This window comes from Notolabrus celidotus, chromosome 8, assembly GCF_009762535.1.
Source record: "Notolabrus celidotus isolate fNotCel1 chromosome 8, fNotCel1.pri, whole genome shotgun sequence".
Classification (NCBI taxonomy): domain Eukaryota; kingdom Metazoa; phylum Chordata; class Actinopteri; order Labriformes; family Labridae; genus Notolabrus; species Notolabrus celidotus.
In genome coordinates this window covers 37,096,670-37,121,669 of record NC_048279.1, presented here as the reverse complement: position 1 = coordinate 37,121,669, position 25,000 = coordinate 37,096,670, and the positions used below count along the sequence as shown (strand labels likewise).

General features: G+C 38.6%; 2 protein-coding genes across 2 annotated transcripts in view; both read right to left on the bottom strand.

Annotated features, from left to right (window-relative positions):
• Positions 1 to 3,394: 3,394 nt before the first annotated feature.
• On the bottom strand, positions 3,395 to 5,738 carry emx3 (empty spiracles homeobox 3). Its single transcript, XM_034689378.1, has 3 exons — positions 5,519 to 5,738; positions 4,967 to 5,345; positions 3,395 to 3,402 (listed from the first exon to the last, which is right to left on the bottom strand). Exons 2-3 carry the CDS (start codon positions 5,328 to 5,330, stop codon positions 3,395 to 3,397), a joined length of 372 nt encoding a protein of 123 aa, XP_034545269.1. The 5' UTR covers positions 5,331 to 5,345; positions 5,519 to 5,738.
• A 7,585-nt stretch (positions 5,739 to 13,323) lies between these two features.
• ccdc69 (coiled-coil domain containing 69) overlaps positions 13,324 to 25,000 on the bottom strand; it is a 26,093-nt gene continuing 14,416 nt past the window's right edge. The window contains exons 3-9 of the mRNA XM_034689377.1: positions 23,938 to 24,116; positions 23,600 to 23,687; positions 20,430 to 20,503; positions 20,227 to 20,328; positions 20,020 to 20,139; positions 19,627 to 19,724; positions 13,324 to 17,931 (exon numbers count right to left, since the gene is read on the bottom strand). Coding sequence (XP_034545268.1) covers positions 17,763 to 17,931; positions 19,627 to 19,724; positions 20,020 to 20,139; positions 20,227 to 20,328; positions 20,430 to 20,503; positions 23,600 to 23,687; positions 23,938 to 24,116 — 830 coding nt within the window. The 3' untranslated portion in view covers positions 13,324 to 17,762. The remainder of the gene's footprint in view (positions 17,932 to 19,626; positions 19,725 to 20,019; positions 20,140 to 20,226; positions 20,329 to 20,429; positions 20,504 to 23,599; positions 23,688 to 23,937; positions 24,117 to 25,000) is intronic.

Genomic DNA, 25,000 nt, shown 5'->3' with positions numbered 1-25,000 from the left:
ACACACCGTCAAATTAAATCGTATCGTACCTAAGGGATCCAACTTGATACAATTTCCGAGACACGATACAATTTGATACACGCACAATATAACATGTTGTAATACGATAAAGTTCTGTTCAATACGATACGATTCGATACGACAGACTATGATATGATACACTGTATCGTCCTCTCGGGGAAGTCCATCTTGGACTTTAAAGTTTCACACAAACAGCTTCTTCAGTCGTATTATTAATAAATAAGAACAATAACACTTTCCAATGATCACAACAACAACAAGCAGTTTATCACACATTACCCACAATGCACCTCGCAGCTTCAAACATTACACTTCAGTCCACCACAGACTCAAACTAATATCTGAAACGGTTTAGTTCACATGAAGAGGGAACCAGTACGTCTGCCTGCTCGTCCTTAAAGATAAAGCATGTTTTAACATTTATCCGGAGGTCTCACTTCACTCCCTGCGATCAAAAGTTTCCAAACCTCAGAAGAGTTTCAAATCTTTTAAACTTAAAACACACAGAAGCTAACATTCACACCGAGTCTGAATGTTTTCACAGCCGTCACACAAAAGATCCACAAGCCTTTAATCTGTCGAGTGAAGAGCAGAGTGTGTGTGTGTGTGTGTGTGTGTGTGTGTGTGTGTGTGTGTGTGTGTGTGTGTGTGTGTGTGTGTGTGTGTGTGTGTGTGTTTAAGCCCTGACAGGTATCTACAGGCCTCCCGCTGAGACGACAAGCAGTGATTAGCCTCTGACTCCTGCTGGGACCCTCTGACAGAAACGCTGCGGCCTCTTCAGGGTCCGCCGCCACAGGTTGATACACTCACATGTTGTTCTTATTGAAACAAAGAGTGAAGCTTCTCGAGCTGACGGAGCGGACGTTAATGTTTCTCTGAATGATTGTTTATAATGTTCAAGCAGCTTGTTTAAGAATGACTCCATAATCAACATTTCATACATTTAATAATCACATAATTTACCTTTTTATAAACATATTTAACATTATCTTTAATTGGCTTCATTTATTTTATTTTTAATTGATATAAAAAAATAATTATTAACTTGCTGATCTGGTGCAGTTGTAGCTCTTTGCATTTTTTGTTTTACAAGATGTCGTTATCACTTTGATCCACTCTACGAAATGTTTTATATAAACACAATTTTAAGTGTATTTTTTATGGAAAGCTAAATTTTGAATCAATAGAAATTTGAGACTCACAAATTTTATTTTGAAGCACATTTTGTTATAATTTTAAAATAACTATGTTGACATCAAAATAGAAATTGTAATATGTGCAAGAGGTGAAAAGTGCAAAAATATCATTATCTTGTTATTAGTTATTATTTTGCACAATTAGAAATGAGAAAAAGGTTGAATAAAACTTAGGCCTTTATTTGATGAAATTTTAAATTTTAAATACAATATTAAATGATTATTTGAAATAAGAGTCTTCGCTTTATAAAGACCTTTGTGTTGGTGGGATTCAACTTTTTTTGACATGTTATATATACAGACATCTGTCAGTAAATATAGAAAATATTAGGTGGATTATTGAATTATTGAATGATAAATATTAAAACATTTGGCAGCAGCGGACTTGATTTTTTCAGTTAAAACAAAAACAAACTCGAACAAGTCGAAACATCCTGACGACGCGACCACGGACAGACCGTCTGTGTTGTGACTGCTGTGTAAATAAAGTTTGTTTGAACTGAACTTAAACCTGTTTGATTGACTCATCAGCTCTGACAGGTGTGCTTGGTAAGGTAGTGACATCACAGTCCAGGGTCAAAGGTCAGGAAGATCATCAGAGACTTTAAAGTTTGATTTTTTCATTTTCAGGTTTCTTATTTTTTTTTTTTTTTTTTTTTACAAAAATTTGACAAAATCTACACTGTAAAAAATACAGTGTGAGGAAAAGGTGTGTAAAGTAAAAATGTCCATGTTGTTAATTCTTCTATGAAATTATTAAGATTCACAGAAAAAGCAGATTTAACTGTTGTAGTTGTTTTTAGGTTGATTTCATTAAACACTCAAAATTAATATTTTTAATCTGGATTCATCTGGAATTATTCTAAACCTCTTATTATTCCATTTATTATTTGGTTTGTAAAAATAAAGTCAAATGTCTTCAGAGGAAACGCAGCAAAACACTAAATCTAAAAACCTGAACAACACAAATATTTGAAGGGAAAAATTCAACAAAAAGTTCTCCCAAATTTCCTCTCAGTTGATTTTAAATAAGATAGATTTTGCTCTAATTTTCATTTAGCAGTGATTAGTTTAAACTATCTAAAATGTAAAAAAAACTTCAGCTCTGATGATCTCTCTTCTTCTTCTGTGTCTAAATATATTCATTTGTAAAACACGTGAAGCTGTCACATGAATTTAAGAGTAGAAGAAGAGAGCTGTTTAAAAATAAACTCTTCACACCTCAGCTTTGTATTTACTCCAGAATTTAAGTGAATGTGTTATTTTAAATATCAGCTCTGTTGGTTTGATGAAGAAGTGACCGTGAAGACGACTGTACAATTAAAAAGATAAGACCATAAAATAAAATCACTTCCTGTCTCTTTTTCTTCTTCTTCTGTTTTAATCAGTTCTTCACTTTTTACTCTGTATTTTTAAAATGTTTGGTTATCAATGTACTGCATATATATTTATCTAATTTATATATTTTTTACTTTATCAATGAATCATTGTTATTGATTTAGTTTCTTTATTTCCGTTTTATTAATATTTTTACAGAAGTTATTATTCGTGTTCTGATCGAGTGTTTGATCGATTATATTCAAACAGGCGGTTAATAATTAAACATTCTGTCAAAGCTGTTGATTAGATTAAGATTTTAAGTATTCATAATAATAATAAAATAATTCATGAGTCATTTGATTAATAAAAGTTCGTTTCCGGTGTTTGTTTGTTTTTATGCCTCCTCAGATTTTAACCTTTAGGTGATCTTAAACCAGATTTCTCCAACAAATCAACACAATTATTAATGACTTATTATTTTGTGTCCTTTCTGGCTTCCTCTAAATTTGATAAAATAATCAATAATTAATAAATCAGCAGAAAATAAAAATATTAATAAGAAACGATGTTTTTTGATCAGGCGCGTTTGGCTTAAAAAAAGTTTTGGCGGCAATAAAAACTTTCTGAAGAACCCGGAAGTCAAGAAGGAAACATTCAGCTGGTTTTATATGAAAGAGAACTCACCTGCTGCCTTAAAATCACACACCTGAGTAAGTATTTAAAGGTGTTCACCTTCACATATTATCAATCAGAAATATTTAAATGTTTTAATGACTGAAATAATAACCTGACCGGAAGTGAAAACACGCTGCGGCCTGATTCTTCTTCTATTAAATTAAATAAAGCTCATAAAACTTTCATTTGTCTTCACGAGGACACAGGTAGGACATTTAAAAACTATTATCAGCTTCCATACATTTTTAAACAATGAAGAAAAATTATTTAAATTCATATTAAATCAATTTTCATAATGTGTCTTCATTTAGGAGAAAGTGAGACGAGTTAAATTAAAAATGAAAATAAAAGAGGTTTTATTAAACTCAGAATTAAGCAGACAATTCAGAGAGTAAGTTCAAAAATTGATGGTTTGTGTATCGGTGATATATTCAAAAAACTGTGATCACTTTAAAGAGAGCAGATGTTTTATTTTGAAGGCCTAAAATCCAGACTTTATATTGTATCTTATTTATTTAAGCACAGGCCTGTTCAGAAAACTACATGGGATTATTATTAAAAAGGTCAGAGGTCACAGAAAAGCAAATGTTAAATATATATGAGGTGAAATGACGCGCATTAATCCTGACATGATTTTAAATTAATTATAGTTATGATTCATTAAAGAGGAGGAAGAGGAGGAGGAGGGGGAGGAGGGAGTAAAGGGGTGAGGAGAGGAGAGGAGGGGGGGTGATTGTTTCCTCAGAAAACGTGAGAAGTCTTAATTAATCCGGATGAACAGAGGGAGAAAAACGATCAGAATAAACGGATAAAAGAGGGAAAGTGCTGCCAGTTTATAAAAAAAAAGACTTATTAGAAATAATATTAATTTAAATGTGTCTGAGCGTGGAGTCAAGAAATCACTCCGCAGACAGATTTAAAAACGCGAGCTCATCCTCTCCTCTGCAGCAACGAGCAAATAATGAATGTGTGTAAACAGGCCGAAAATCAAACTATAATCTATAATGACTCACAAACTGATTATTAATAACTAACACCACATGGACTGGTTAATGTCAAACATGTTAGAAATAATATGAGCAAGATAAAGAAAATATAAAAGATAAATATAAGTTCAATATTTCTGGTGTCATTTCCTTGGTGTTATTTAAAAACAGCATTAAGAGATTTAATAAAAACTGAAAAAGAAATCTAAATAAATGAAATAAAAGTGTCTGAATGAGAGCTGCTGGAGAGGACAGATCGAAATGAAATCCCTCACATAGAGCTGATATTTTAAACTGACCCCCTCCCTCCTGATTATTAATAACAAACTCCACATGACTGATTAATGTCAAACATGTTAGAAATAATATGAGCAAGATAAAGAAAATACAAAACCAGGTTTCTCTGTATGTCCTCTCTGTTTTTTGTTTTGTCTTTTATTTATTGTCATGCCACCTCTGTCGCCTTCTCGCCCAGGTCGTTATTGCAAATGAGAATTGGTTCTCAATTAACTCACCTGGTTAAATAAAGGTTACATAAATAAATAAAATAAATGAATTTGAGATAAAGATAAATATTAGTTCAATATTTCTGGTGTCATTTCCTTGGTGTAATTTAAAAACAGCATTCAGAGTGATTTAATAAAAACTGCAAAATAAATGAAACAGAAGCGTCCAAAGTGTCTGAATGAGAGCAGCTGAAGAGGACAGATCGAAATGAAACCCCTGGTATTTTAAGCAGCCCCCCCCTCCTCCCTCCTCTGAGCTCACCTTGGAAGCGGTGTCCCAGGTACCGGCCCCGCAGCACCCACGGGTAGAAGCTGAGCGCGTCGCGGTGCTGCGCGCTGAAGAAGCTCTGCGCGGGGATCTGCAGCGGGTGCAGGGGCAGCGCTCCGGGGCTCTGTGCGTGCGTCCCGGGGTCCTGGAGCACCATGTCCGGCCCTGCGGAGTACAGAGTCCTGCCGCTGCCCCCCTGGAAGCAGGACCCAAAGACCCCTGCGGGGTGCAGGGAGTCCGGGAAGCGCAGCGCCGTGGGCCGGATGGGTTCGTCCCCGGAGCCGCTGTGGCTGAGCGCGTCCTTCCCCACCAGAGACTCGATGGTGAAGCATTTCTTGTTATTGCTGTGGTGGAACATTGTAGGCACGTGAAGCTGTGAGGAGGAGAAAGATGATGAAGTCCAGTTAGTCCAGATCCTCGGGTTTAGAGGGGCTCAGACTCCCGGCTCCCCCCAGAGATCCATAACTCTCCCAAAGTGTGCGTAAAGCCGCGCGCAGGTCCGGGTCTCAGCACCTGGAGGTGTCTGAAGTTCCCCCCCCCTCTCACCTGTGTGCGGGGCGGCGTCTCAGCCTGCTCCAGCCGCGTGCAGGATCAATAAAGTCCCCTCCAAGAGTCCAGTGGGGTCCTCGCAGCAGCAGCAGCAGCCGGGTTAGGAGCACTCTGAGGCGGGCTGCAGGCTCTGATCAGTCGGTGCTTCCTCGCTCCTCCTGCCGCCTCATGCTGCATCTGAAGCCCGGAGAGTGTGTCAGGCTGCGGGCTGCGGAGGGAAGATACCTGCCCTGCCCTCCCTGGCAGAGGTGCGCTGAGCATGCGCAGAGGCAGCCACTCTGACAGCCATTTTGTTGATTAGGAGGAGGAGGAGGAGGAGGAGGAGGAAGGATCAAAGTGATGATGACTGACAGTGATGAGGAGGATGAAGATAATGTTTATGATTCATAGCATGATGATGATATGACACTGATGAGGTTATGGGAAAGATGACGTCACAGATGAAGGTTTGTGGCCTGTGTTAGTCATGACCAATCATCTCCAGTCATGTGGGGCCTTATAGACTCCTTTACTGTGTTCAGGGATTTAAAGCTCCAGTGAGGAGTTTTTATCTGTTTACAAAACAGACTGAAGTTAACACTGACGCCTCGTTATGACCTAAATATGCAAAGAAGACCATCAGTGGAAGGACTGATTATTCCTAAACAGTGATTTGTAATGTCTAAAAGCACTGGCGGGGGGTAGGTGTCAGTTAAGCTAATTAACCCTATGCTACCAAAAAGGCCTTTTTTAACAATGTTCACGGTAGATACTCCTGATTTGAGCATGAAAATGACCCAGGGTGAGATTTATTGTCAGTTAATACAACTTCCACATGTACACAAAAATTTGGTACAGAGTTAACATCAACACTTTGTCCACAGGGGGCGCCAAAATCAACACAAACTGAAAACTACTCACTGGAGCTTTAAATAATAGGAAACCTTTTCCCCTGATGTTTTCTCCTTTCACCAACCCAAAAGTTCAACTGAATACTTCATGTTTAATTATTTTTATTATTTCATTGTTATTCCAAGAGTTAAAAATGACAAAAAAAAGGTAATAATTTAATATCAGGTTTTCACCTAGTGTGAGAAAGTCAGGTGCAAATGAAGTCTTGTTCAGTCTGCTACCTGGTGCTTTCAGTCTCACATCTTAAAATCGGTTCTTTGTCTGCTTTTTATTTTCATTTTTCATTTATTAATTTTGTTTATATTGACTTTAAATTAACCTTTTTTGGGATTATAATCTATCTTCAAAATGATCTTAATACAAAATCTTTAAACCAGGCAGTAAATGTGCAACACATAACAGAAACAAAGTGCATTCAAGTCAAATTTCACAGCTGCAAAGAATAAAGGTTTAAAAAGGCGTGCAAAAAAAGATCCAAAATTTCAGCCACATTCTTTGTGTCGTACCTAACCTTACTTTTGACCACTAAATCAGGAGGAATAAACTGAATGACCCTGAACGCCTCATTGAGGATTTCAAACACTTTGCAACACTAGCTGAACCCAGCCTGTTTACTTAAGAGTTGTTGACATAGAGACCTGAACGCACCTTTAAGGTTCTGTAGATGTCAGACGCAGACCAAGACAGTTAGAAAGTGTGTGTGTGTGTGTGTGTGTGTGTGTGTGTGTGTGTGTGTGTGTGTGTGTGTGTGTGTTACTCTGAGCGACAGGTCAATTGACACAGAACAAGAGATTTGACCTCTGGAGTTCAAAGGTCAGAGGAAACGCCCTCTTTAATCTGCCATTCAGTGTTTATCACAGCGAGATGCTTCCAGCTCTCGTTAGCTCTCAGAGCAAGCTAATACAACATCCACCTGTTAAAATTAATATTAAAACAATTCACTTTTGATTCAATTCAAATATTATTTTCCATGTTTTAAAAGCTTTTACTAATTATATTGATTTCATCTGTTTTCATACCTTACGTCTTTTTAGATTTTCTATCTCTCCAAACCACTTTGATCTCATTCTATTACTTTGATCTAATTGTATTACTTTGATCTCATTCTATTACTTTGATCTCATTCTATTGCTTTGATCTCATTCTATTGCTTTGATCTCATTCTATTACTTTGATCTAATTCTATTACTTTGATAACATTCTATTGCTTTGATCTCAATCTATTGCTTTGATCTAATTCTATTACTTTGATAACATTCTATTGCTTTGATCTCAATCTATTGCTTTGATCTCATTCTATTACTTTGATCTAATTCTATTACTTTGATCTCATTCTATTGCTTTGATCTCATTCTATTACTTTGATAACATTCTATTGCTTTGATCTAATTCTATTACTTTGATCTCATTCTATTACTTTGATAACATTCTATTGCTTTGATCTAATTCTATTGCTTTGATCTCATTCTATTACTTTGATAACATTCTATTGCTTTGATCTAATTCTATTGCTTTGATCTCATTCTATTACTTTGATCTAATTCTATTACTTTGATCTCATTATATTGCTTTGATCTCATTCTATTACTTTGATAACATTCTATTGCTTTGATCTCAATCTATTGCTTTGATCTCAATCTATTGCTTTGATTACTTTCTGGGATTGCAGCTGTGGTTAATGATGAAGGCCGTAACGCTCTGCAGCTCTACTACCTGGATGTAAAGGAGCACAGGCGATGATGTCATCTGGTAGTGGGCGTGGTTTGTCAGTATGTTGGTGTAGTGAATGGAGGTAAAGATGTATGTATTAAACTGACATATAACCACTCCAGCAGAGACATGAGGGACCAGCACAGGCATGAGGAAGCTAAACTTAAGAACACCTTTTAATGATTCTCTTTATATTGCTGTGATCTTTTTTTTTTTACTGCTTCTATCTCTTTTAATCACTCTTATCATCTCACATCTTTGGTCTTCTTGTGTTGTTCATATATTTTTGTGTTTGTGTAAAGTAGGTTTTTGTCTTTAAATCACTTTGAGGCTTTAAGGAACCTTCCTGGTTTAAAACCTGTCGTCTCAGCGACGTCTCTCTTTGCTTTCTTGACTTTTTTCTTACAGGAAATCTTTTTTTTTTTTGACTCGTGTCCTGTCACCTCTCCGTCTCCCTGCTCCGTTGATCAGAACTTATTCCTCCTCCTCGGGACTCAAACCCTCCCTGCGCAGCTTTTGGACCTGGAGGACAAACGGCAGCTCATTCAGGAGCCTCTAATTGTGGCCCCGGAGTCTCCACAAAGCCCCCCCGCCTCCTCCCTCAATGAGCTGCCCTGTGGAGGCCCGTGTGAACCGCAGAGCCCCTTTCTCCTCCCCATCCTGCCCCCCGCTGCCCCCCCTCCTCCACCTGTTAATTAATAGTTCTTACAGCAGATTTGGACGCGGCTCAGCTTTGATTGAAGGCGGCCATTAGCGTCGATTAATTGTGCCTCTGGCGCTTCATGGCCGCTCTGAAAGGAGGAATTAAGCGGTGTGAGTGATTGTGAGTTAAAGTGTGATTGTTGTCCCGCGGCCTGCAGCCAGCTAACTGCTGCTAAGCCCTCTTAAAGTGACGGCGAGACTCCTCTCATTAGAGCCCAAAAAAGAGATGATATTAACAGGAAATAACTGCAGATTTCTCTCTTCCACTTTAATCTCTGCTCTTTATGTCGCACAAGAAAAGGACACTTAAAAATGTAAAGGAGGGAAAGTGGAGTGTTAGCATGGAGGCTAAACACGGCCGTGATGATACAGTCGTCCAGCCGGTCCACGTCACCTCACAGCTTCTCCTTTTGTTTTTTACAAAGGTTCAGATTTAATTGGGCTACGAGGAGCAGCTGCAGGAAGGTCAAACATGGACACTGTCTGGCTCTGATTCTCACTCACAAGTTTTTTAAGGTTTGGGTTCGACAAAGACTCGGAGCAGAAACTGTAGAGACTGTCAGGACGCAGGTTTGAAGGTTTCTGGCTCTTTAACAGGTAAAAAAAGGGAATGAAAGTTATTTACTGTCTCTTTAAATATCATAAACTAACTGGCAACAAACATTCATAACAACCGAACTACGCTGAAGTTATCCCTGAACACTCTCTCTTCACTTCTCTGTAATAAGAGGGGAGGAGCGCCCCCTACAGGCCGGGACAACAGTGAAAATATATAAGTTAAAATAATCTCTGATACCACAAAATAAATAACACACGACTCTGTAGTGGAAGTCACTGCATTAAAAACAGACATGACTCTGTAGTGGAAGTCACTGCATTAAAAACAGACATGACTCTGTAGTGGAAGTCACTGCATTATAAACAGACATGACTCTGTAGTGGAAGTCACTGCATTATAAACAGACATGACTCTGTAGTGGAAGTCACTGCATTAAACACAGACATGACTCTGTAGTGGAAGTCACTGCATTAAACACAGACATGACTCTGTAGTGGAAGTCACTGCATTAAAACAGACATGACTCTGTAGTGGAAGTCACTGCATTATAAACAGACATGACTCTGTAGTGGAAGTCACTGCATTAAACACAGACATGACTCTGTAGTGGAAGTCACTGCATTAAAAACAGACATGACTCTGTAGTGGAAGTCACTGCATTAAACAAAGACATGACTCTGTAGTGGAAGTCACTGCATTAAACACAGACATGACTCTGTAGTGGAAGTCACTGCATTAATAACAGACATGACTCTGTAGTGGAAGTCACTGCATTAATAACAGACATGACTCTGTAGTGGAAGTCACTGCATTAAAAACAGACATGACTCTGTAGTGGAAGTCACTGCATTAAACACAGACATGACTCTGTAGTGGAAGTCACTGCATTAAAAACAGACATGACTCTGTAGTGGAAGTCACTGCATTATAAACAGACATGACTCTGTAGTGGAAGTCACTGCATTAAACACAGACATGACTCTGTAGTGGAAGTCACTGCATTAAAAACAGACATGACTCTGTAGTGGAAGTCACTGCATTAATAACAGACATGACTCTGTAGTGGAAGTCACTGCATTAAAAACAGACATGACTCTGTAGTGGAAGTCACTGCATTATAAACAGACATGACTCTGTAGTGGAAGTCACTGCATTAAAAACAGACATGACTGTAGTGGAAGTCACTGCATTAAAAACAGACATGACTCTGTAGTGGAAGTCACTGCATTAAACACAGACATGACTCTGTAGTGGAAGTCACTGCATTAAACACAGACATGACTCTGTAGTGGAAGTCACTGCATTAAACACAGACATGACTCTGTAGTGGAAGTCACTGCATTAATAATAGACATGACTCTGTAGTGGAAGTCACTGCATTAAAAACAGACATGACTCTGTAGTGGAAGTCACTGCATTAAAAACAGACATGACTCTGTAGTGGAAGTCACTGCATTAAAAACAGACATGACTCTAGTGGAAGTCACTGCATTAAACACAGACATGACTCTGTAGTGGAAGTCACTGCATTATAAACAGACATGACTCTAGTGGAAGTCACTGCATTAAACACAGACATGACTCTGTAGTGGAAGTCACTGCATTATAAACAGACATGACTCTAGTGGAAGTCACTGCATTAAACACAGACATGACTCTGTAGTGGAAGTCACTGCATTAAACACAGACATGACTCTCTCCTCTCTGCTTCAGGTGTTTCCAGGTGGCTGTGAAGTGTCATGGGAACACGGTGACATGACAGCAGAGCCCGTGACCCATGGCTAACACGCACAGACGCACACTCACACACACTCAGCAGGAGTTGACCTGCAGCTTTCAGGTATTGTCTCATCCTGTCAAACAGCCGCTAACACACTGATCTCTTTACATCCGCTCACACCTACACACACTCACACACACACACACACACACACACACATACACACTCACAGAGCAGGCTCTTAAACTGCAGGTCAGAGGTGTCGGCCCTTTTGAACTTCAGTAGTAAGAAAGACACAGACGTGCACAGAGGAACCAGAGGAGCAGATCACAGCTGAATATAGATGCTTGTTCACACATGTCCCTCACAGCTCTGATGGATGATGGCCAGGAACATGTTTAGAAGGTTTGTGCATGTGCTAAAATATCATTCAGCATCACGTTTCATTCAGGGGGTCAAAGTTCACCGAGTTGAGCCGAGAGAAAGTGCAAAAAGATGACAGTAGAAGTTTGTACAGAGCAGCCTGCGGGACGTCCTGTAGTGGAAGTTCACAGGTTTGATCCCTGCAGAGCATCACATGCTCATAGCCCAGAACGAAACCCTGAACAGTCCTAACTGTCCTCTGCTGCTCCCTAGTGGTCGTACAGGTTTACTGCAGTGACCATAGTGAGCCTGTTTTCATTTTTTGTGTTAAAATTACCAAAATATCATAACTCTCTGACAAAAACAAGACATAATGAGACACATCTCACAGCTGAATTTTTAAAATTGATTTTAAAAAATTGATGTTTTCTTTTAGTTTGTTTTTTGGTGATTCTAGAACGAATAATTTGAAAAGAACATTTCTTAAGTGATGTAGTTGATGCAAAGGACATAAATCATAAGATTCATTTTGAACTTCAAACGTAATAAATCTTAAAATTGGTCAAACAAAACAAATAATTAGAATAATTTAGAGTGTAGTAATATATTTTTAAAATAATGCATTTCAATCCCTGAATCTCTGCAGAGACACGGTGGATTTAAGGGTTCTAAACAACATCCATTAAATATTTTATTCAGAGGAACAATGTGTAGTATTTAAGTGTGTAGTATTTAAAGGTACAGTGTGTAGTATTTAAAGGTACAGTGTGTAGTATTTAAAGGTACAGTGTGTTGTATTTAAAGGTACAGTGTGTAGTATTTAAAGGCGCAGTGTGTAGTATTTAAAGGTACAGTGTGTAGTATTTAAAGGTACAGTGTGTAGTATTTAAAGGCGCAGTGTGTAGTATTTAAAGGCACAGTGTGGTATTTAAAGGTACAGTGTGTAGTATTTAAAGGTACAGTGTGTAGTATTTAAAGGCGCAGTGTGTAGTATTTAAAGGCACAGTGTGGTATTTAAAGGTACAGTGTGTAGTATTTAAAGGCGCAGTGTGTGGTATTTAAAGGTTCAGTGTGTAGTATTTAAAGGTACAGTGTGTAGTATTTAAAGGTACAGTGTGTAGTATTTAAAGGCGCAGTGTGTAGTATTTAAAGGTACAGTGTGTAGTATTTAAAGGTACAGTGTGTAGTATTTAAAGGTACAGTGTGTAGTATTTAAAGGCGCAGTGTGTAGTATTTAAAGGTACAGTGTGTAGTATTTAAAGGTACAGTGTGTAGTATTTAAAGGCGCAGTGTGTAGTATTTAAAGGTACAGTGTGTAGTATTTAAAGGTACAGTGTGTTATATTTAAAGGTACAGTGTGTAGTATTTAAAGGTGCAGTGTGTAGCATTTAAAGGCGCAGTGTGTAGTATTTAAAGGTACAGTGTGTAGTATTTAAAGGTGCAGTGTGTAGCATTTAAAGGTGCAGTGTGTAGTATTTAAAGGCACAGTGTGTAGTATTTAAAGGTGCAGTGTGTGGTTTTTATAGGTATTTGAAGTATTTGAAGGTACAGTTCAATCAGGCACTGTGCCTTTAACAAACATTCAAACAGTGAACATTTCAAACATTTTTAAAGCAGTGAAAATATGACATTGAACTCGTGATAATCAGATTGATTTTAAGCTTTTTATTTAGACAAGCCAAAATCCAAAGGGACAAAAACAGCCGGACTAAAAATCCAACCAAGAAAAAGAAGAAATTTAAAGTTTTTACATTTAAGATGCAAAAGAAAATTCAAAAACTATACAACATGGAAAACTCTCTTATACAAACTCCTGGTAAAATACTGTCAAAGTGCTAGTGCATAAGGAGAAAGAGCTTTCGGAACACTTACACTTTTTATTTTTTGGCAATTCAAAACGTGACATCCCGTAAACTGACGTCACGCTAACAAGAAGGGGAAAAATAAACCATCGTGGCATCGACGTTCACATTTAAAAAATAACAAAGAATCTCACCTGACCGCTTAAAGGCAAAAAGTTTACAGTGACTTACGTTCTGTGATTGTTCTTAATGTAAAAGGAAAACTGGGTAACAAGAGTCTGCACTGTCGCTACGCTGCTAACCGCTTCAACGGTGCTAGCATGTGAGAGCTAACTAGTCCAAAAAAACAAAAGAGAATTCATCGTAGGATAAAATGCATTTTCGTGTCCTCTTAAACCCGCTAACTTCATGAGCTATTTTAGCTTGCTGTTACCAACTAGCTGGAAGGTAATTAGCTAGCATACCAGCGACTATAGCCTCCCAAATTTCCCCCCCAAAAACGTCCTAATGCCATCAAAGAGTTAGCTTTAATATGTTAGCTAGCTAAGTAGCAGTCACTTTAACTTCCCAATGGCAGCAAAATACAGGCAAGCTATAATGCTACGAGTTAGCTCACCAGCTACATGAAATTCCAAATAGCTCGCTTTTTATCCGGTACTTAACGTAGCTACGTTAGCTTTTAGGGGTTGCTATTGCTAGTTTTCACCTAGTAGATAGAATGTGTTAGCTAGCTTTGCCACTTGACACTTTACCTGTTAGATGTCGTAAGTTAAGTGGAATCGAAGCAGCCTAGTCAACCGATTGACCTACTTTGGCTTACACGTGCTAGCATGATACTAGCTTGCCAACATGATATTCGCCATATTAGCCTGCTAAATAGCTAGCTTGTTCTATGATAATCTAGTTGGCTAACTGCTGATCGACTTTGCTGATTAGCTAGCTAGCATTTGATTGATAAGCTCTCGGTTGTTCTTCAAAGTGGCTCCGGTCACCCATGTACTTAGCGCAGGCTGAATTTTGCCGAATCACTTTCTGCTACAATCAGACGCCTAAAGCCACGTTAGCAACATTAGCCACGTTAGCAACATTAGCAGTGTTTAATGCTCATAACACAGGTGGAGAGCAAACACTTTGATGGATAATTTTAAACCAACGCTCAAACTGTAACAATTTTAAAAACAAAGACAAACTGAGCTGTATGCTAACATGCTAACAGTATTTGAACACATTTCAACAGTATGGCATTCATCATGTGACATCATCACTTCCATGGCTCACATTTTAGCTCGTGTTTCATCAAGTTCGAATTCTAACATTGTCGTGTTAGCATGCTATGCTAGCATTAATCTCAAAGCAGGAAGCTAACATGGACTAACCTCTCTCTGAAGGGTTTTCTATTTTAAGTATCGGGTGATAAAATCTCTTTAAAAACTTCAAAACAAAAAGTTTGTGTTGAGAAAAAAAGATTCTGAGATATGAAAAACTTGACTCTGTGTTACTTGCCTTTGAATCCCTGAACACTGTTTATACAGGCTACATATCTGAAGTGAAAATGTAGTGGTGTCTCTCCAAACAGCAGCGACGCACACACTCTGCATTAAAAACATAAAGAGGGTAAAAGACAGAAAAGAGAAGGATGAAATGAAAACATTCGGCACCGGGTTTAACGAACGTCACAGTTTGAAGGTTGGACCGGCCGAGGGAGGAGAGCTACAGGTTGGCTTTGTTTAGCCGTAGAGTGAAGACGGGGTCTTCAGGGTTTTAAACATCGACTGTTTCAACATCTTAAAAGAAACACAAAATCAAATCTTTCTGGGAAGTTTACATTTGATTGGAACATTTATGGCTTTCTCAAAGAAATGCTGTAAGTTTGAACATTTCGGCACCTTTTAAAGTCCTCGAGTACTTTAACAAAATCAGCTCAAGCTTCTCTCGAAGATTCAGTTCTGCCGGGTCAACTTCAGACCACTGACCCCTTCAAACACACGGGCTCATGAGATCAAGCCTTACGTTGACATAGCGTCCGAGGCACTTTAGTTAAACCAGTGTTTCAGTATCAGCTTAACGATCGCCTTGATCGGCAGATTTTAACAGTCAGAGTTTAAAAAACAAACGAATCTTCGGCCTCAATGTTTGATTTGAGTTGGGACTGCTTTCACAAGATCGACATCTACGGCAGAGGATTAGAGAAACGCTGAGGGAGACCAAAGAAAGAACTTTACAAGATAAAAGCCGGAAGTTAAAAAAAAAAATTACAACGTGATTATTTGCAAGAAAAAAGTTGGAAGTTCACGACTTGACAAGAACGAGGTCGTAAAACAAAAAAGTCAGGAATTTAAGATGTTAAGAGAGAAAAAGTCGTACCATAAAAAGTTGTAAATTTGGAAGAAAAATTTCCTTCACTATTTGTGAGGAAAAAGTTGTGGAAAAATTGTAAATTTCTGAATTTACAAGAAAAATGTTAGAAAAAAGTCGTCAATTTAAGACTTTACGAGGAAATGTAAATTTACGACTTTACGAGAAAGAAGAAGTAAACTTGCAACTTTAAAAGACAAAAGTAATAAGACAAAAAGTTCTAAGTTTGCGAGAATAAAGTCGTAAATGTACGTCATTTCTTCTTAAGTTGGAAATTTCTGACTTTTTTTTTCTTACCACGTTTTTACACGAGATTAAAGTTGTGATCTTACTGTATGGCTTCATTCTCTTTCAATGACTTATCTCGTATTATTAAGATATTATTCCCGTAATGTTATGTCATTATTGTAAATTTATGACTTGACAAGAATGAGGTCATAAGAAAAAAAAATCATAAATATAATATTTTTAGAGAAAAAAGTTGTAAAAGAAGAAGTTGTAAATTTGCAGGAAAAAAGACATAAGAAAACAATCGTAAATTTGGTAGAAAAAAGTCGTCTTTTTTTTGCAAGGAAAAAGTCGTCAAAAAGAAAGTAAATTTCCGATTTTACAAGAACAGCGTGAGAAGAAAAAGTCCTAATTTAAGACTTCGAGAAAATGTTGTAAATTTACGACATTACAAGTAAAAAGAAGCAAACTTGCAACTTCACAAAAAAAAAGGTTGTACATTTACGAGAATAAGTCGTAAATTTACGGCATTTCTTGTTAAATCGTAAATTTACGACTTTTTTTTTTTCTTACTACGGTTTTTATCGTAAAGTTTAAGAGATTAAAGTCGTGATCTTACTGTATGGCTTCATTCTCGTTCAATGACTTATCTCGTATTATTAAGATATTATTCTCGTAATGTTATGACGTCATTCTCGTAAATTTACGACCATTTTCTGGTAATATTCGGATTTGTTTTCTTTTAAAATTGAGACTTTGTTGTCTTTAATTTATATCTCTATCACTGAAATCTTAATGGGGCCCTTATCCTCTGCCGTAGACGTCCGTGTGAACAAAGACAGTAAAATCCGATGACGGAGAGTACGATAAACAGGAAATACTAAAAATATCAGCGATCTCTGTTGCACCGTCCGGTTTTATTGGCTTCTCCAACACTAACCTGTTTTCTCGTCTGCTTCCACGCTAAACAGACGACTTGCAGTTCGATGCTAACGCAGCCTGGGAGCTAACGTTTTGAACCATCACTAGTTTCATTAAACAGGAAGTATTCAGTCTTCAGTTACCTGCTAGCTAGCTATCGTTTTTCAGTGAAGCTTGGCAGCCATAGCAGCGAGCTAACTCGTGCTATCTTCTTCTTCTGTTGGCACGTTCGATGCCACACTGAAGCATCAACAACAGGAGGAAATGTTTAAAGAAAACAGGTCGAGAGAAACCTCTAAAGTTAGTCCTGCAGTCAGTGGACAGGAAGTGTTTTACTGGTTTGATATCCAGCTACAGTAGCTAGCCACCTCTCTGTTTCCGGATGGGATGCCGACTTCTGTACGCAACTTTTCCTGGTGTGACCAAGCACACAGAACGCTGTCACACTGATCCATCAGTCTAAGCCTGCTTCTTATTTCCTCTGTCACTTTAAGGGCCTCACCGGTGAAGAACAGCATCTCAGTTTAGGCTTTTTCACAACACTTAAACCGTCACCATGATCTGTCAGTAAAGAGATCCTCCAACTGTCTGGTGACAGGTTGCTGTGTCCCGTCATTATACTTTCATTACATTGTACATTTAACTTCCCGAGGCTCAGTAGGGTGAGACGCAGCTTCAAGTCCACGTAGCAGCAGCAACAGAGGAGCCGCAGAGCTACGTCAGGGTCTGCAGTCCGTCTGAGGTGGAGCTGCACTCTGGTGTTGGAACGTCTAACGATGGAGTTGCAGTAAAAATGGGAAACACTGAGTTTTGTGTCGTTTTGCAGTGATGTAGACCTGATCCAGATTGGAGACCTGAGACCTGAACCCGGAGTAGCAGAGGTGTTGCTCTTCAGGTTGGTTGGTGGTCCAGTCTGAGTTTACCTTGAGAATAGAACAGGGCGTAGTTTCTATCTACAGTGAGTGACAGGGAGGGGGGGGGGTCATGTGATCATCTGGGCGAGATCTCCTGCATCATGGCGGGCAGGTGGATGGTCGGACACGAGTCTCTGTGTCTCAGTTTGAACATCAGCTGCTCTTTTTCCTGAGAGAGATTCTGGTTTGTGACTGCCTGCCTCTCCAGCGCCACCTTCAGGTCCTGCTGCTCCTTTGATAACTGCCTGAAGATCACAGAGCAGAAAATATCAACATGTCTGTTTATAATGCAGTGACTTCCACTACAGAGTCATGTCTGTGTTTAATGCAGTGACTTCCACTACAGAGTCATGTCTGTGTTTAATGCAGTGACTTCCACTACAGAGTCATGTCTGTGTTTAATGCAGTGACTTCCACTACAGAGTCATGTCTGTGTTCAATGCAGTGACTTCCACTACAGAGTCATGTCTGTGTTTAATGCAGTGACTTCCACTACAGAGTCATGTCTGTTTTTAATGCAGTGACTTCCACTACAGAGTCATGTCTGTGTTTAATGCAGTGACTTCCACTACAGAGTCATGTCTGTGTTCAATGCAGTGACTTCCACTACAGAGTCATGTCTGTTTAATGCAGTGACTTCCACTACACAGTCATGTCTGTTTAATGCAGTGACTTCCACTACAGAGTCATGTCTGTTTATTGCAGTGACTTCCACTACAGTCATGTCTGTTTATTGCAGTGACTTCCACTACAGAGTCATGTCTGTTTATTGCAGTGACTTCCACTACAGAGTCATGTCTGTTTAATGCAGTGACTTCCACTACAGAGTCATGTCTGTTTAATGCAGTGACTTCCACTACAGAGTCGTGTCTGTGTTTAATGCAGTGACTTCCACTACAGAGTCATGTCTGTTTATAATGCAGTGACTTCCACTACAGAGTCATGTCTGTTTTTAATGCAGTGACTTCCACTACAGAGTCATGTCTGTGTTTAATGCAGTGACTTCCACTACAGAGTCATGTCTGTTTATAATGCAGTGACTTCCACTACAGAGTCATGTCTGTTTTTAATGCAGTGACTTCCACTACAGAGTCATGTCTGTTTATAATGCAGTGACTTCCACTACAGAGTCATGTCTGTTTTTAATGCAGTGACTTCCACTACAGAGTCGTGTCTGTGTTTAATGCAGTGACTTCCACTACAGAGTCATGTCTGTGTTTAATGCAGTGACTTCCACTACAGAGTCATGTCTGTGTTTAATGCAGTGACTTCCACTACAGAGTCATGTCTGTTTATAATGCAGTGACTTCCACTACAGAGACATGTCTGTGTTTAATGCAGTGACTTCCACTACAGAGTCATGTCTGTTTCTAATGCAGTGACTTCCACTACAGAGTCATGTCTGTTTAATGCAGTGACTTCCACTACAGAGTCATGTCTGTTTAATGCAGTGACTTCCACTACAGAGTCATGTCTGTGTTTAATGCAGTGACTTCCACTACAGAGTCATGTCTGTGTTTAATGCAGTGACTTCCACTACAGAGTCATGTCTGTTTTTAATGCAGTGACTTCCACTACAGTGTCATGTCTGTTTTTAATGCAGTGACTTCCACTACAGAGTCATGTCTGTTTATAATGCAGTGACTTCCACTACACAGTCATGTCTGTTTATAATGCAGTGACTTCCACTACAGAGTCATGTCTGTAAGGGCAAATATAGAGCAAAATTCTCTTCACAAAGATCAAAAATTAACTTGAAACTGAAATAAAGTTGAATAAAATAAAGTTATCAATTATTTTACTAACTTAAGATTCTTTAAATGAATTATCTGTGGTAAAAAAATGTTATAAGAATTGGTTGAACTGACGTTAAAGGACCAGCAGGCGGCGCCAAAGCCCTGCATAATAACCTGCAGTGAGGAGGAGGAGGAGACACTTACTGAATGAGCGTCTGACAGTTTTCTATCCGAACATTCAGATCCTCGTTCTGCTGCAGGACGTGGATGATCTGGTCCTCCAGCGCCAAGTTCTTCTCCACCTGCAGAAGAAGAAGAAGAAGAAGAAGAAGAAGAAGAAGAAGAAGAAGAAGAAGAAGAAGAAGAAGAAGAAGAAGAAGAAGAAGAAGAAGAAGAAGAAGAAGAAGAAGAAGAAGAAGAAGAAGAAGAAGAAGAAGAAGAAGAAGGAGAAGAAGAAAGAAGGAGAAGAAGAAGAAGAAGAAGAAGAAGGATGAGGAGAAGAAGAAGAAGAAGAAGGATGAGGAGAAGAAGAAGAAGGATGAGATGCATTATCTTTACAAACTCTTGGATCACATCAGTGTCCTCCTGCAGACTCACCAGAGCGTCCATCTGCTGCAGCTTCTTGCTCTGCTCCTGAACTCGCTGACTCTTCATCTCGATGACGAACACCAGAGACTCCTGCTCCGACTCCCAGAATGCACCTGGGCTGCCATGCGCCTGCAGGATGGAGAGATATATATCCCTATTGAAGTCATCTACTCTGACTCTTTAATCAAAGCGTACGTTCAAAGAGGACAAACACACCTGGATGTTTCTCTGCAGATCCTTCTTGAACGTTGATTCTTGGACTCTCCTCTTCAGCTCGTTGTAAACCTGCAGGTCTGCCGTGAGCTGCGTCACTTCACCCTGCAGTCACAGCACGGCGGGTTAAAGTTAAAACCATGAAAGTAACAAACACAGGAAGGAGTCAGCGTGTCGGAGCACGCACGCTCTGAGAACATCTTTACCTTCAGGTCGTTCTCAGTCGTCTGAAACTTCTCCGTCAGTTCACTTTGTTCTTCTTCGTGTTTCTTCTGCAGCTCTGCAGACGAAAAGACAGAAACATGAAACTCTGGAGTTTACTTCAAAGACTTGTCCTGCGTTTATTCTGAGGTTTAGTTTGTGTATTTCATTTTGGGTGAGTTGATTATGAAGCTGAGGAAATATCACATTTCATCAGAGAGCAGCAGAGCTAATGATTCCTCCTCTGGTGATCACTTCATGTACTGATTGTTTTTGATGGATGTCTCAGTCTATCACTGTTAATGTCACGGTTTACCCGACGGGGCGTCTTCAGTTTGAGTCTTTGATCCATCTTCACTGACTGTCAGACGTGATGAAGAAGAGCAGAACATCCTCATCATTAAGAGACAAACAAACCACATGATCAAAGAAGCATCACTGACCTCTGATGGATGAAAACTTAATGAGAGAATTCAAGAAAACGGTGGGCGAGTTAATCCTCACAACGTTTTTCAACCTGAGGAACTTTACCCTGAACTACGTGCATTTGGACCTGGGGACCCAGGGTCTAAATTTAGTTCAGGGGTAGATAATCTTTTAACTTTTTTTCATGTTTTTCTACTTTTGGAGGACAATTTCAAATTGGAGAAAATTCATTTTTTTGAAAGGCTCCGGGTCAACTTTTTTGTCAATTTTTTATTTTATTTTATTTTATTTTTTTTTTTTTTGTCATTTCTTTTTTTTTGTCAAATTTTTTTTTGTCAGATTTTCTTTTTCAATTTTTTTTTTTTTCAATTTTTTTTTTATTTTATTTTGTATTTCATATTTTATATATATTTTTTTTTTTTTCAAATTTTTTTTTTCATATCTTTTTTTCAAAATTTCCCTCCATCCATCCATTTTCTTCAGCTTATCCGGGGTCGGGTCTCGGGGGTAGCAGTCCAAGCAAATTGACCCAGACATCCTCTCTCTCCCCAGCGACACTTTCCAGCTCCTCCTGGGGAATCCCAAGGCGATCCCAGACCAGGCGGGAGATGTAATCCCTCCACCGCATTCTGAGTCTACCCCGGGGCCTTCTCCCAGTTGGACGTGCCCTGAACACCTCTAAAGGGAGGAGTCCGGGAGGCATCCTTATCAGATGCCCGAACCACCTCAGCTGACTCCTTTCGACACGGAGGAGAAGCGGCTCTACTCCAAGCTCCCTCCGGATGTCCGAGCTCCTGACCCTCTCTCTAAGGCCGAGCCCAGACACCCTTCACAGAAAACTCATTTCAGCCGCTTGTATCCGCGATCTTATCCTTTCGGTCATGACCTTAGGTTTTTCTTTCCAAATTTATTTTTCCAAATTTTTTTTTTCAAATTTTTTTTTCCAAATTCTTTTTTTCCTAATTGTTTTTGCACAAAAAAAAAAAAAAAATTTTCTTTCAATTTCTTTTTCAATTTTTTTTTTTCAATTTTTTTTTCCGTCAAATTTCATTTTTCATTTTTTTTTGTCAATTTTTTTTTTTTTTTTTCAAAAAACCATTCACAGTCATTGTTTTTTCCATCTGTGATTCACTTGATTTCTCTTTCTTTCATTAGTTTTTATTTGTTCTATCTTTTTTGTATGTGTGTGTACTTTTCAAAAGAAGAAGCTGTGATTCTCTTGATTTAGCAGCTTGTAACAGTAGTCTTCTCTCAGCCCACCGTGAATGCGTCTCTCCTCCCGGTGTTCCGGTTTTAAAAGTGACCCTGTAAACTGGAGACCTTCAGCTGAACGTGTCAGTGTTTGTGGAGTTTACACAGCTGTTGAAACACAGAGGGAGTTCCTGGGAATGCAAACTAGTTTAGTTTTTATTAAGATTTCAAAATATCCTCATCAGATATTTAATGATGGTCTAAAGACGTTTATGAGGGATGCATCCGGCTGAGAGTCTCCAGTTAACAGGGTCGCCGTTTAAACCAAAACACCGTCCGATCTCTGCGATCACGGCTTTTTGAGTTCAAAAGGATTTTAAAGCCGTGTTGAAACGTCTTTGCTACTCGTGCTTATCTCCTCTCACGTGTTGATTCAGTGAATCCATCTGTGATGAAATATAGCACCATCTAAAACAGACCAGCTGAGTCTCTTCATGCTAACAGGCTAACTGTTGTTTTGATTCATTCATTGCTTTTTTCCATGTTTTTAACCGCAGGCGCAAAATTTTCACTTTTTTTCATGTTTTTCTGCTTTTGGAGCACAATTTCAAATTTGAGGAAAATTTCTTTTTTCGACAGGGTCAACTGTTTTGTCAAATTTTTTTTGTCAATTTTTTTTTGTTTAAAAAAAGAAAAAAAAAGATTTTTTTTCAAAAGAAAAAATGTCATTTTTTTTTCACATTTTTCTTTTCAAATTTGCAATTTTTCAAAAAAAATAAATTCCACATTTTTTTTGTCGTTGCTGAGTCTCTTCATGCTAACAGGCTAACTGTTGTGTTGCTCATAATGATACCTGCCTGTCCGTCTGCTTCTATGGTGTCATCTGTGATGAATGGCATTCCTCTTTGTGTTACTGCCCTCTACTGGTCTGGTGGTGTAGTGCATTTACTTTTTTTCCTCCATACGTCACTGGCCTGATTTACACAATCTACCCAGGACTTCAGCCCGCGGTCGAAACGCAGACAACAATGGGGGACCAGGAACCTTTTAGTTCAGGGTGAAGTAGTTCTAGGGGCTAAAAGACCCCGGAACTCTTGGTCCAAATGCACCTTTGTTTGCCCACATCTCTTTCTCTGCTCTCTCTTTTCCTTATGAAGAATGTGGAGGTAGAGTATAGTTTCACCTTTCACTCTTTCTACAGACTCCTCTCACTGTTTCCTCCTTTTTTTCCACTATCAGGTTTTGCTTCATGTTTTCTCTTCAGTTCCACAATCCTCCTACTCGGCTGTTTCAGTTTGCTGCACTTTGATTTTTTAAAGGTTCTCTTTGAATAAAGATGATGAGTAGAACAGAAGCGTACACACAGGAGCAGCCAGGAGTTTCATTTGAAAGCTTTGCTGACCAACAGCTCAAACTGGAGCTGCAGCTGATCACATCTGCAGACCGGACTCTTTAAACCCGTCCTGTTCAGGAGTCGATATCATGAGCTACAGTCTGAGACTGATCCACAAACATCAGGAAGTATTTCTTTGATCCAAAGTGTCCGTGTGTTTCTGACCTTCTAAGCTCCTCTCGTGTTCTTCAGTAGCCGCTTTACTCTTCTGTTCATGCAGCGTGTTCAGATCAGCCGTCGTCTCCGTTCTCTCCTGCAGACCACACAAACACAAAGAGTTAGCAGAGGTGTGTCTGAGCTCTCTGCAGGGTCACAGTCAGGACACGGGGTCACTCCCGGCTGCAGACCGAGGAGGTCAGGTGACCCGCAGAGAGCCAAATCAAACGTCTATGAATAACTTCTGAGTGTGGAGCAGATTTTTCTCCCTCTGCTGATTAAATTACAGACTCTCTCTTTAAATCAGGAGTCTGAGGTCCCACATTAAGAGACTGATGTGTCCTCACCTTGTCCAGGATACTGAGCACGAGGCCGCACACCTCCACATCTGCATGGTCCTTCAGAAGCTCCGCCCTCTCCGGGTTCCCATTGGCTGACAGCACCTCCTTTAGAATCCTCAGCTGCCACTCAAAGCGCTCGAGCTGCTTCTCCAGACAGACGTCCTGCTCACCTGACGCACGTTTACCTGCAGACACAAGGAGGGAAACACTCCATGTTTAATACTTCTGATAAAACTATCACAATAAATATATACAAATAAATAAATAGAGATAATAAATTAATAATTCCTAAATAAGAATAAATACATAATAAATAAAAACATAATAAATAAATAAATAAAGGAAAGCATGGAAGGACAATAAAAAATGTTTTTAAGAAGATGACATCACATCAGGGAAAATAGAAAATGGAAAAAGATAAATTAAGAACATTAAAACCATAAATGAAAAAAAAAAAGTTAAAACAGTAAGTAATCAATTAAAAATAAAAACAATTAATGAGTTAGATAACACCTAATACAAATAAATATTAATTAATAAAAACAGTTGAAAGGGTTAAGAAGTAATTAAGATTATTTTCTACTTCATTCACGATTGAAAAATTCTTAATCTGAAAATAAAATAAATTCTGTTAATTTTGAGGAGTAAAAAAACCCAAATTAAGACTCAAATAAAATAACTTAAAGTATTTAGAGAGATGAAAATAAATCAATTATTTTTAAACTATTAAATGAATGGACATTTGATTGACTGCTTTGTTTGTGATTAATTAAATATTAATGTTTATTCTTAAGAAAAAAAACGTGATGTCAGCTTCTGAATGTAAAAAAAATGTACTTAATTAAATTTTTTACATATGTATTTATTTCTTTTAAATATTTTAAAATATTATTTATCACTCTGTTATTTCTATTTTTAGAACTGCTTTCTTTTGAAAAATAAATATTATTATATTTTTATTTTTCAGGTTTCTTTCCTCCTGTTTGACAGTTCACTGCTCATTTCTTTCAGCCGTAAACTTTAAGGACATTTTCTTCTGCTTTTTGAATTTCCTCACGTGTTTAGGCAA

What these genes read in the sequence shown, in the direction of transcription:
- emx3 (XM_034689378.1), bottom strand. Translation starts at nt 5,330, where the DNA reads ATGTTCCACCACAGCAATAACAAGAAATGCTTCACCATCGAGTCTCTG.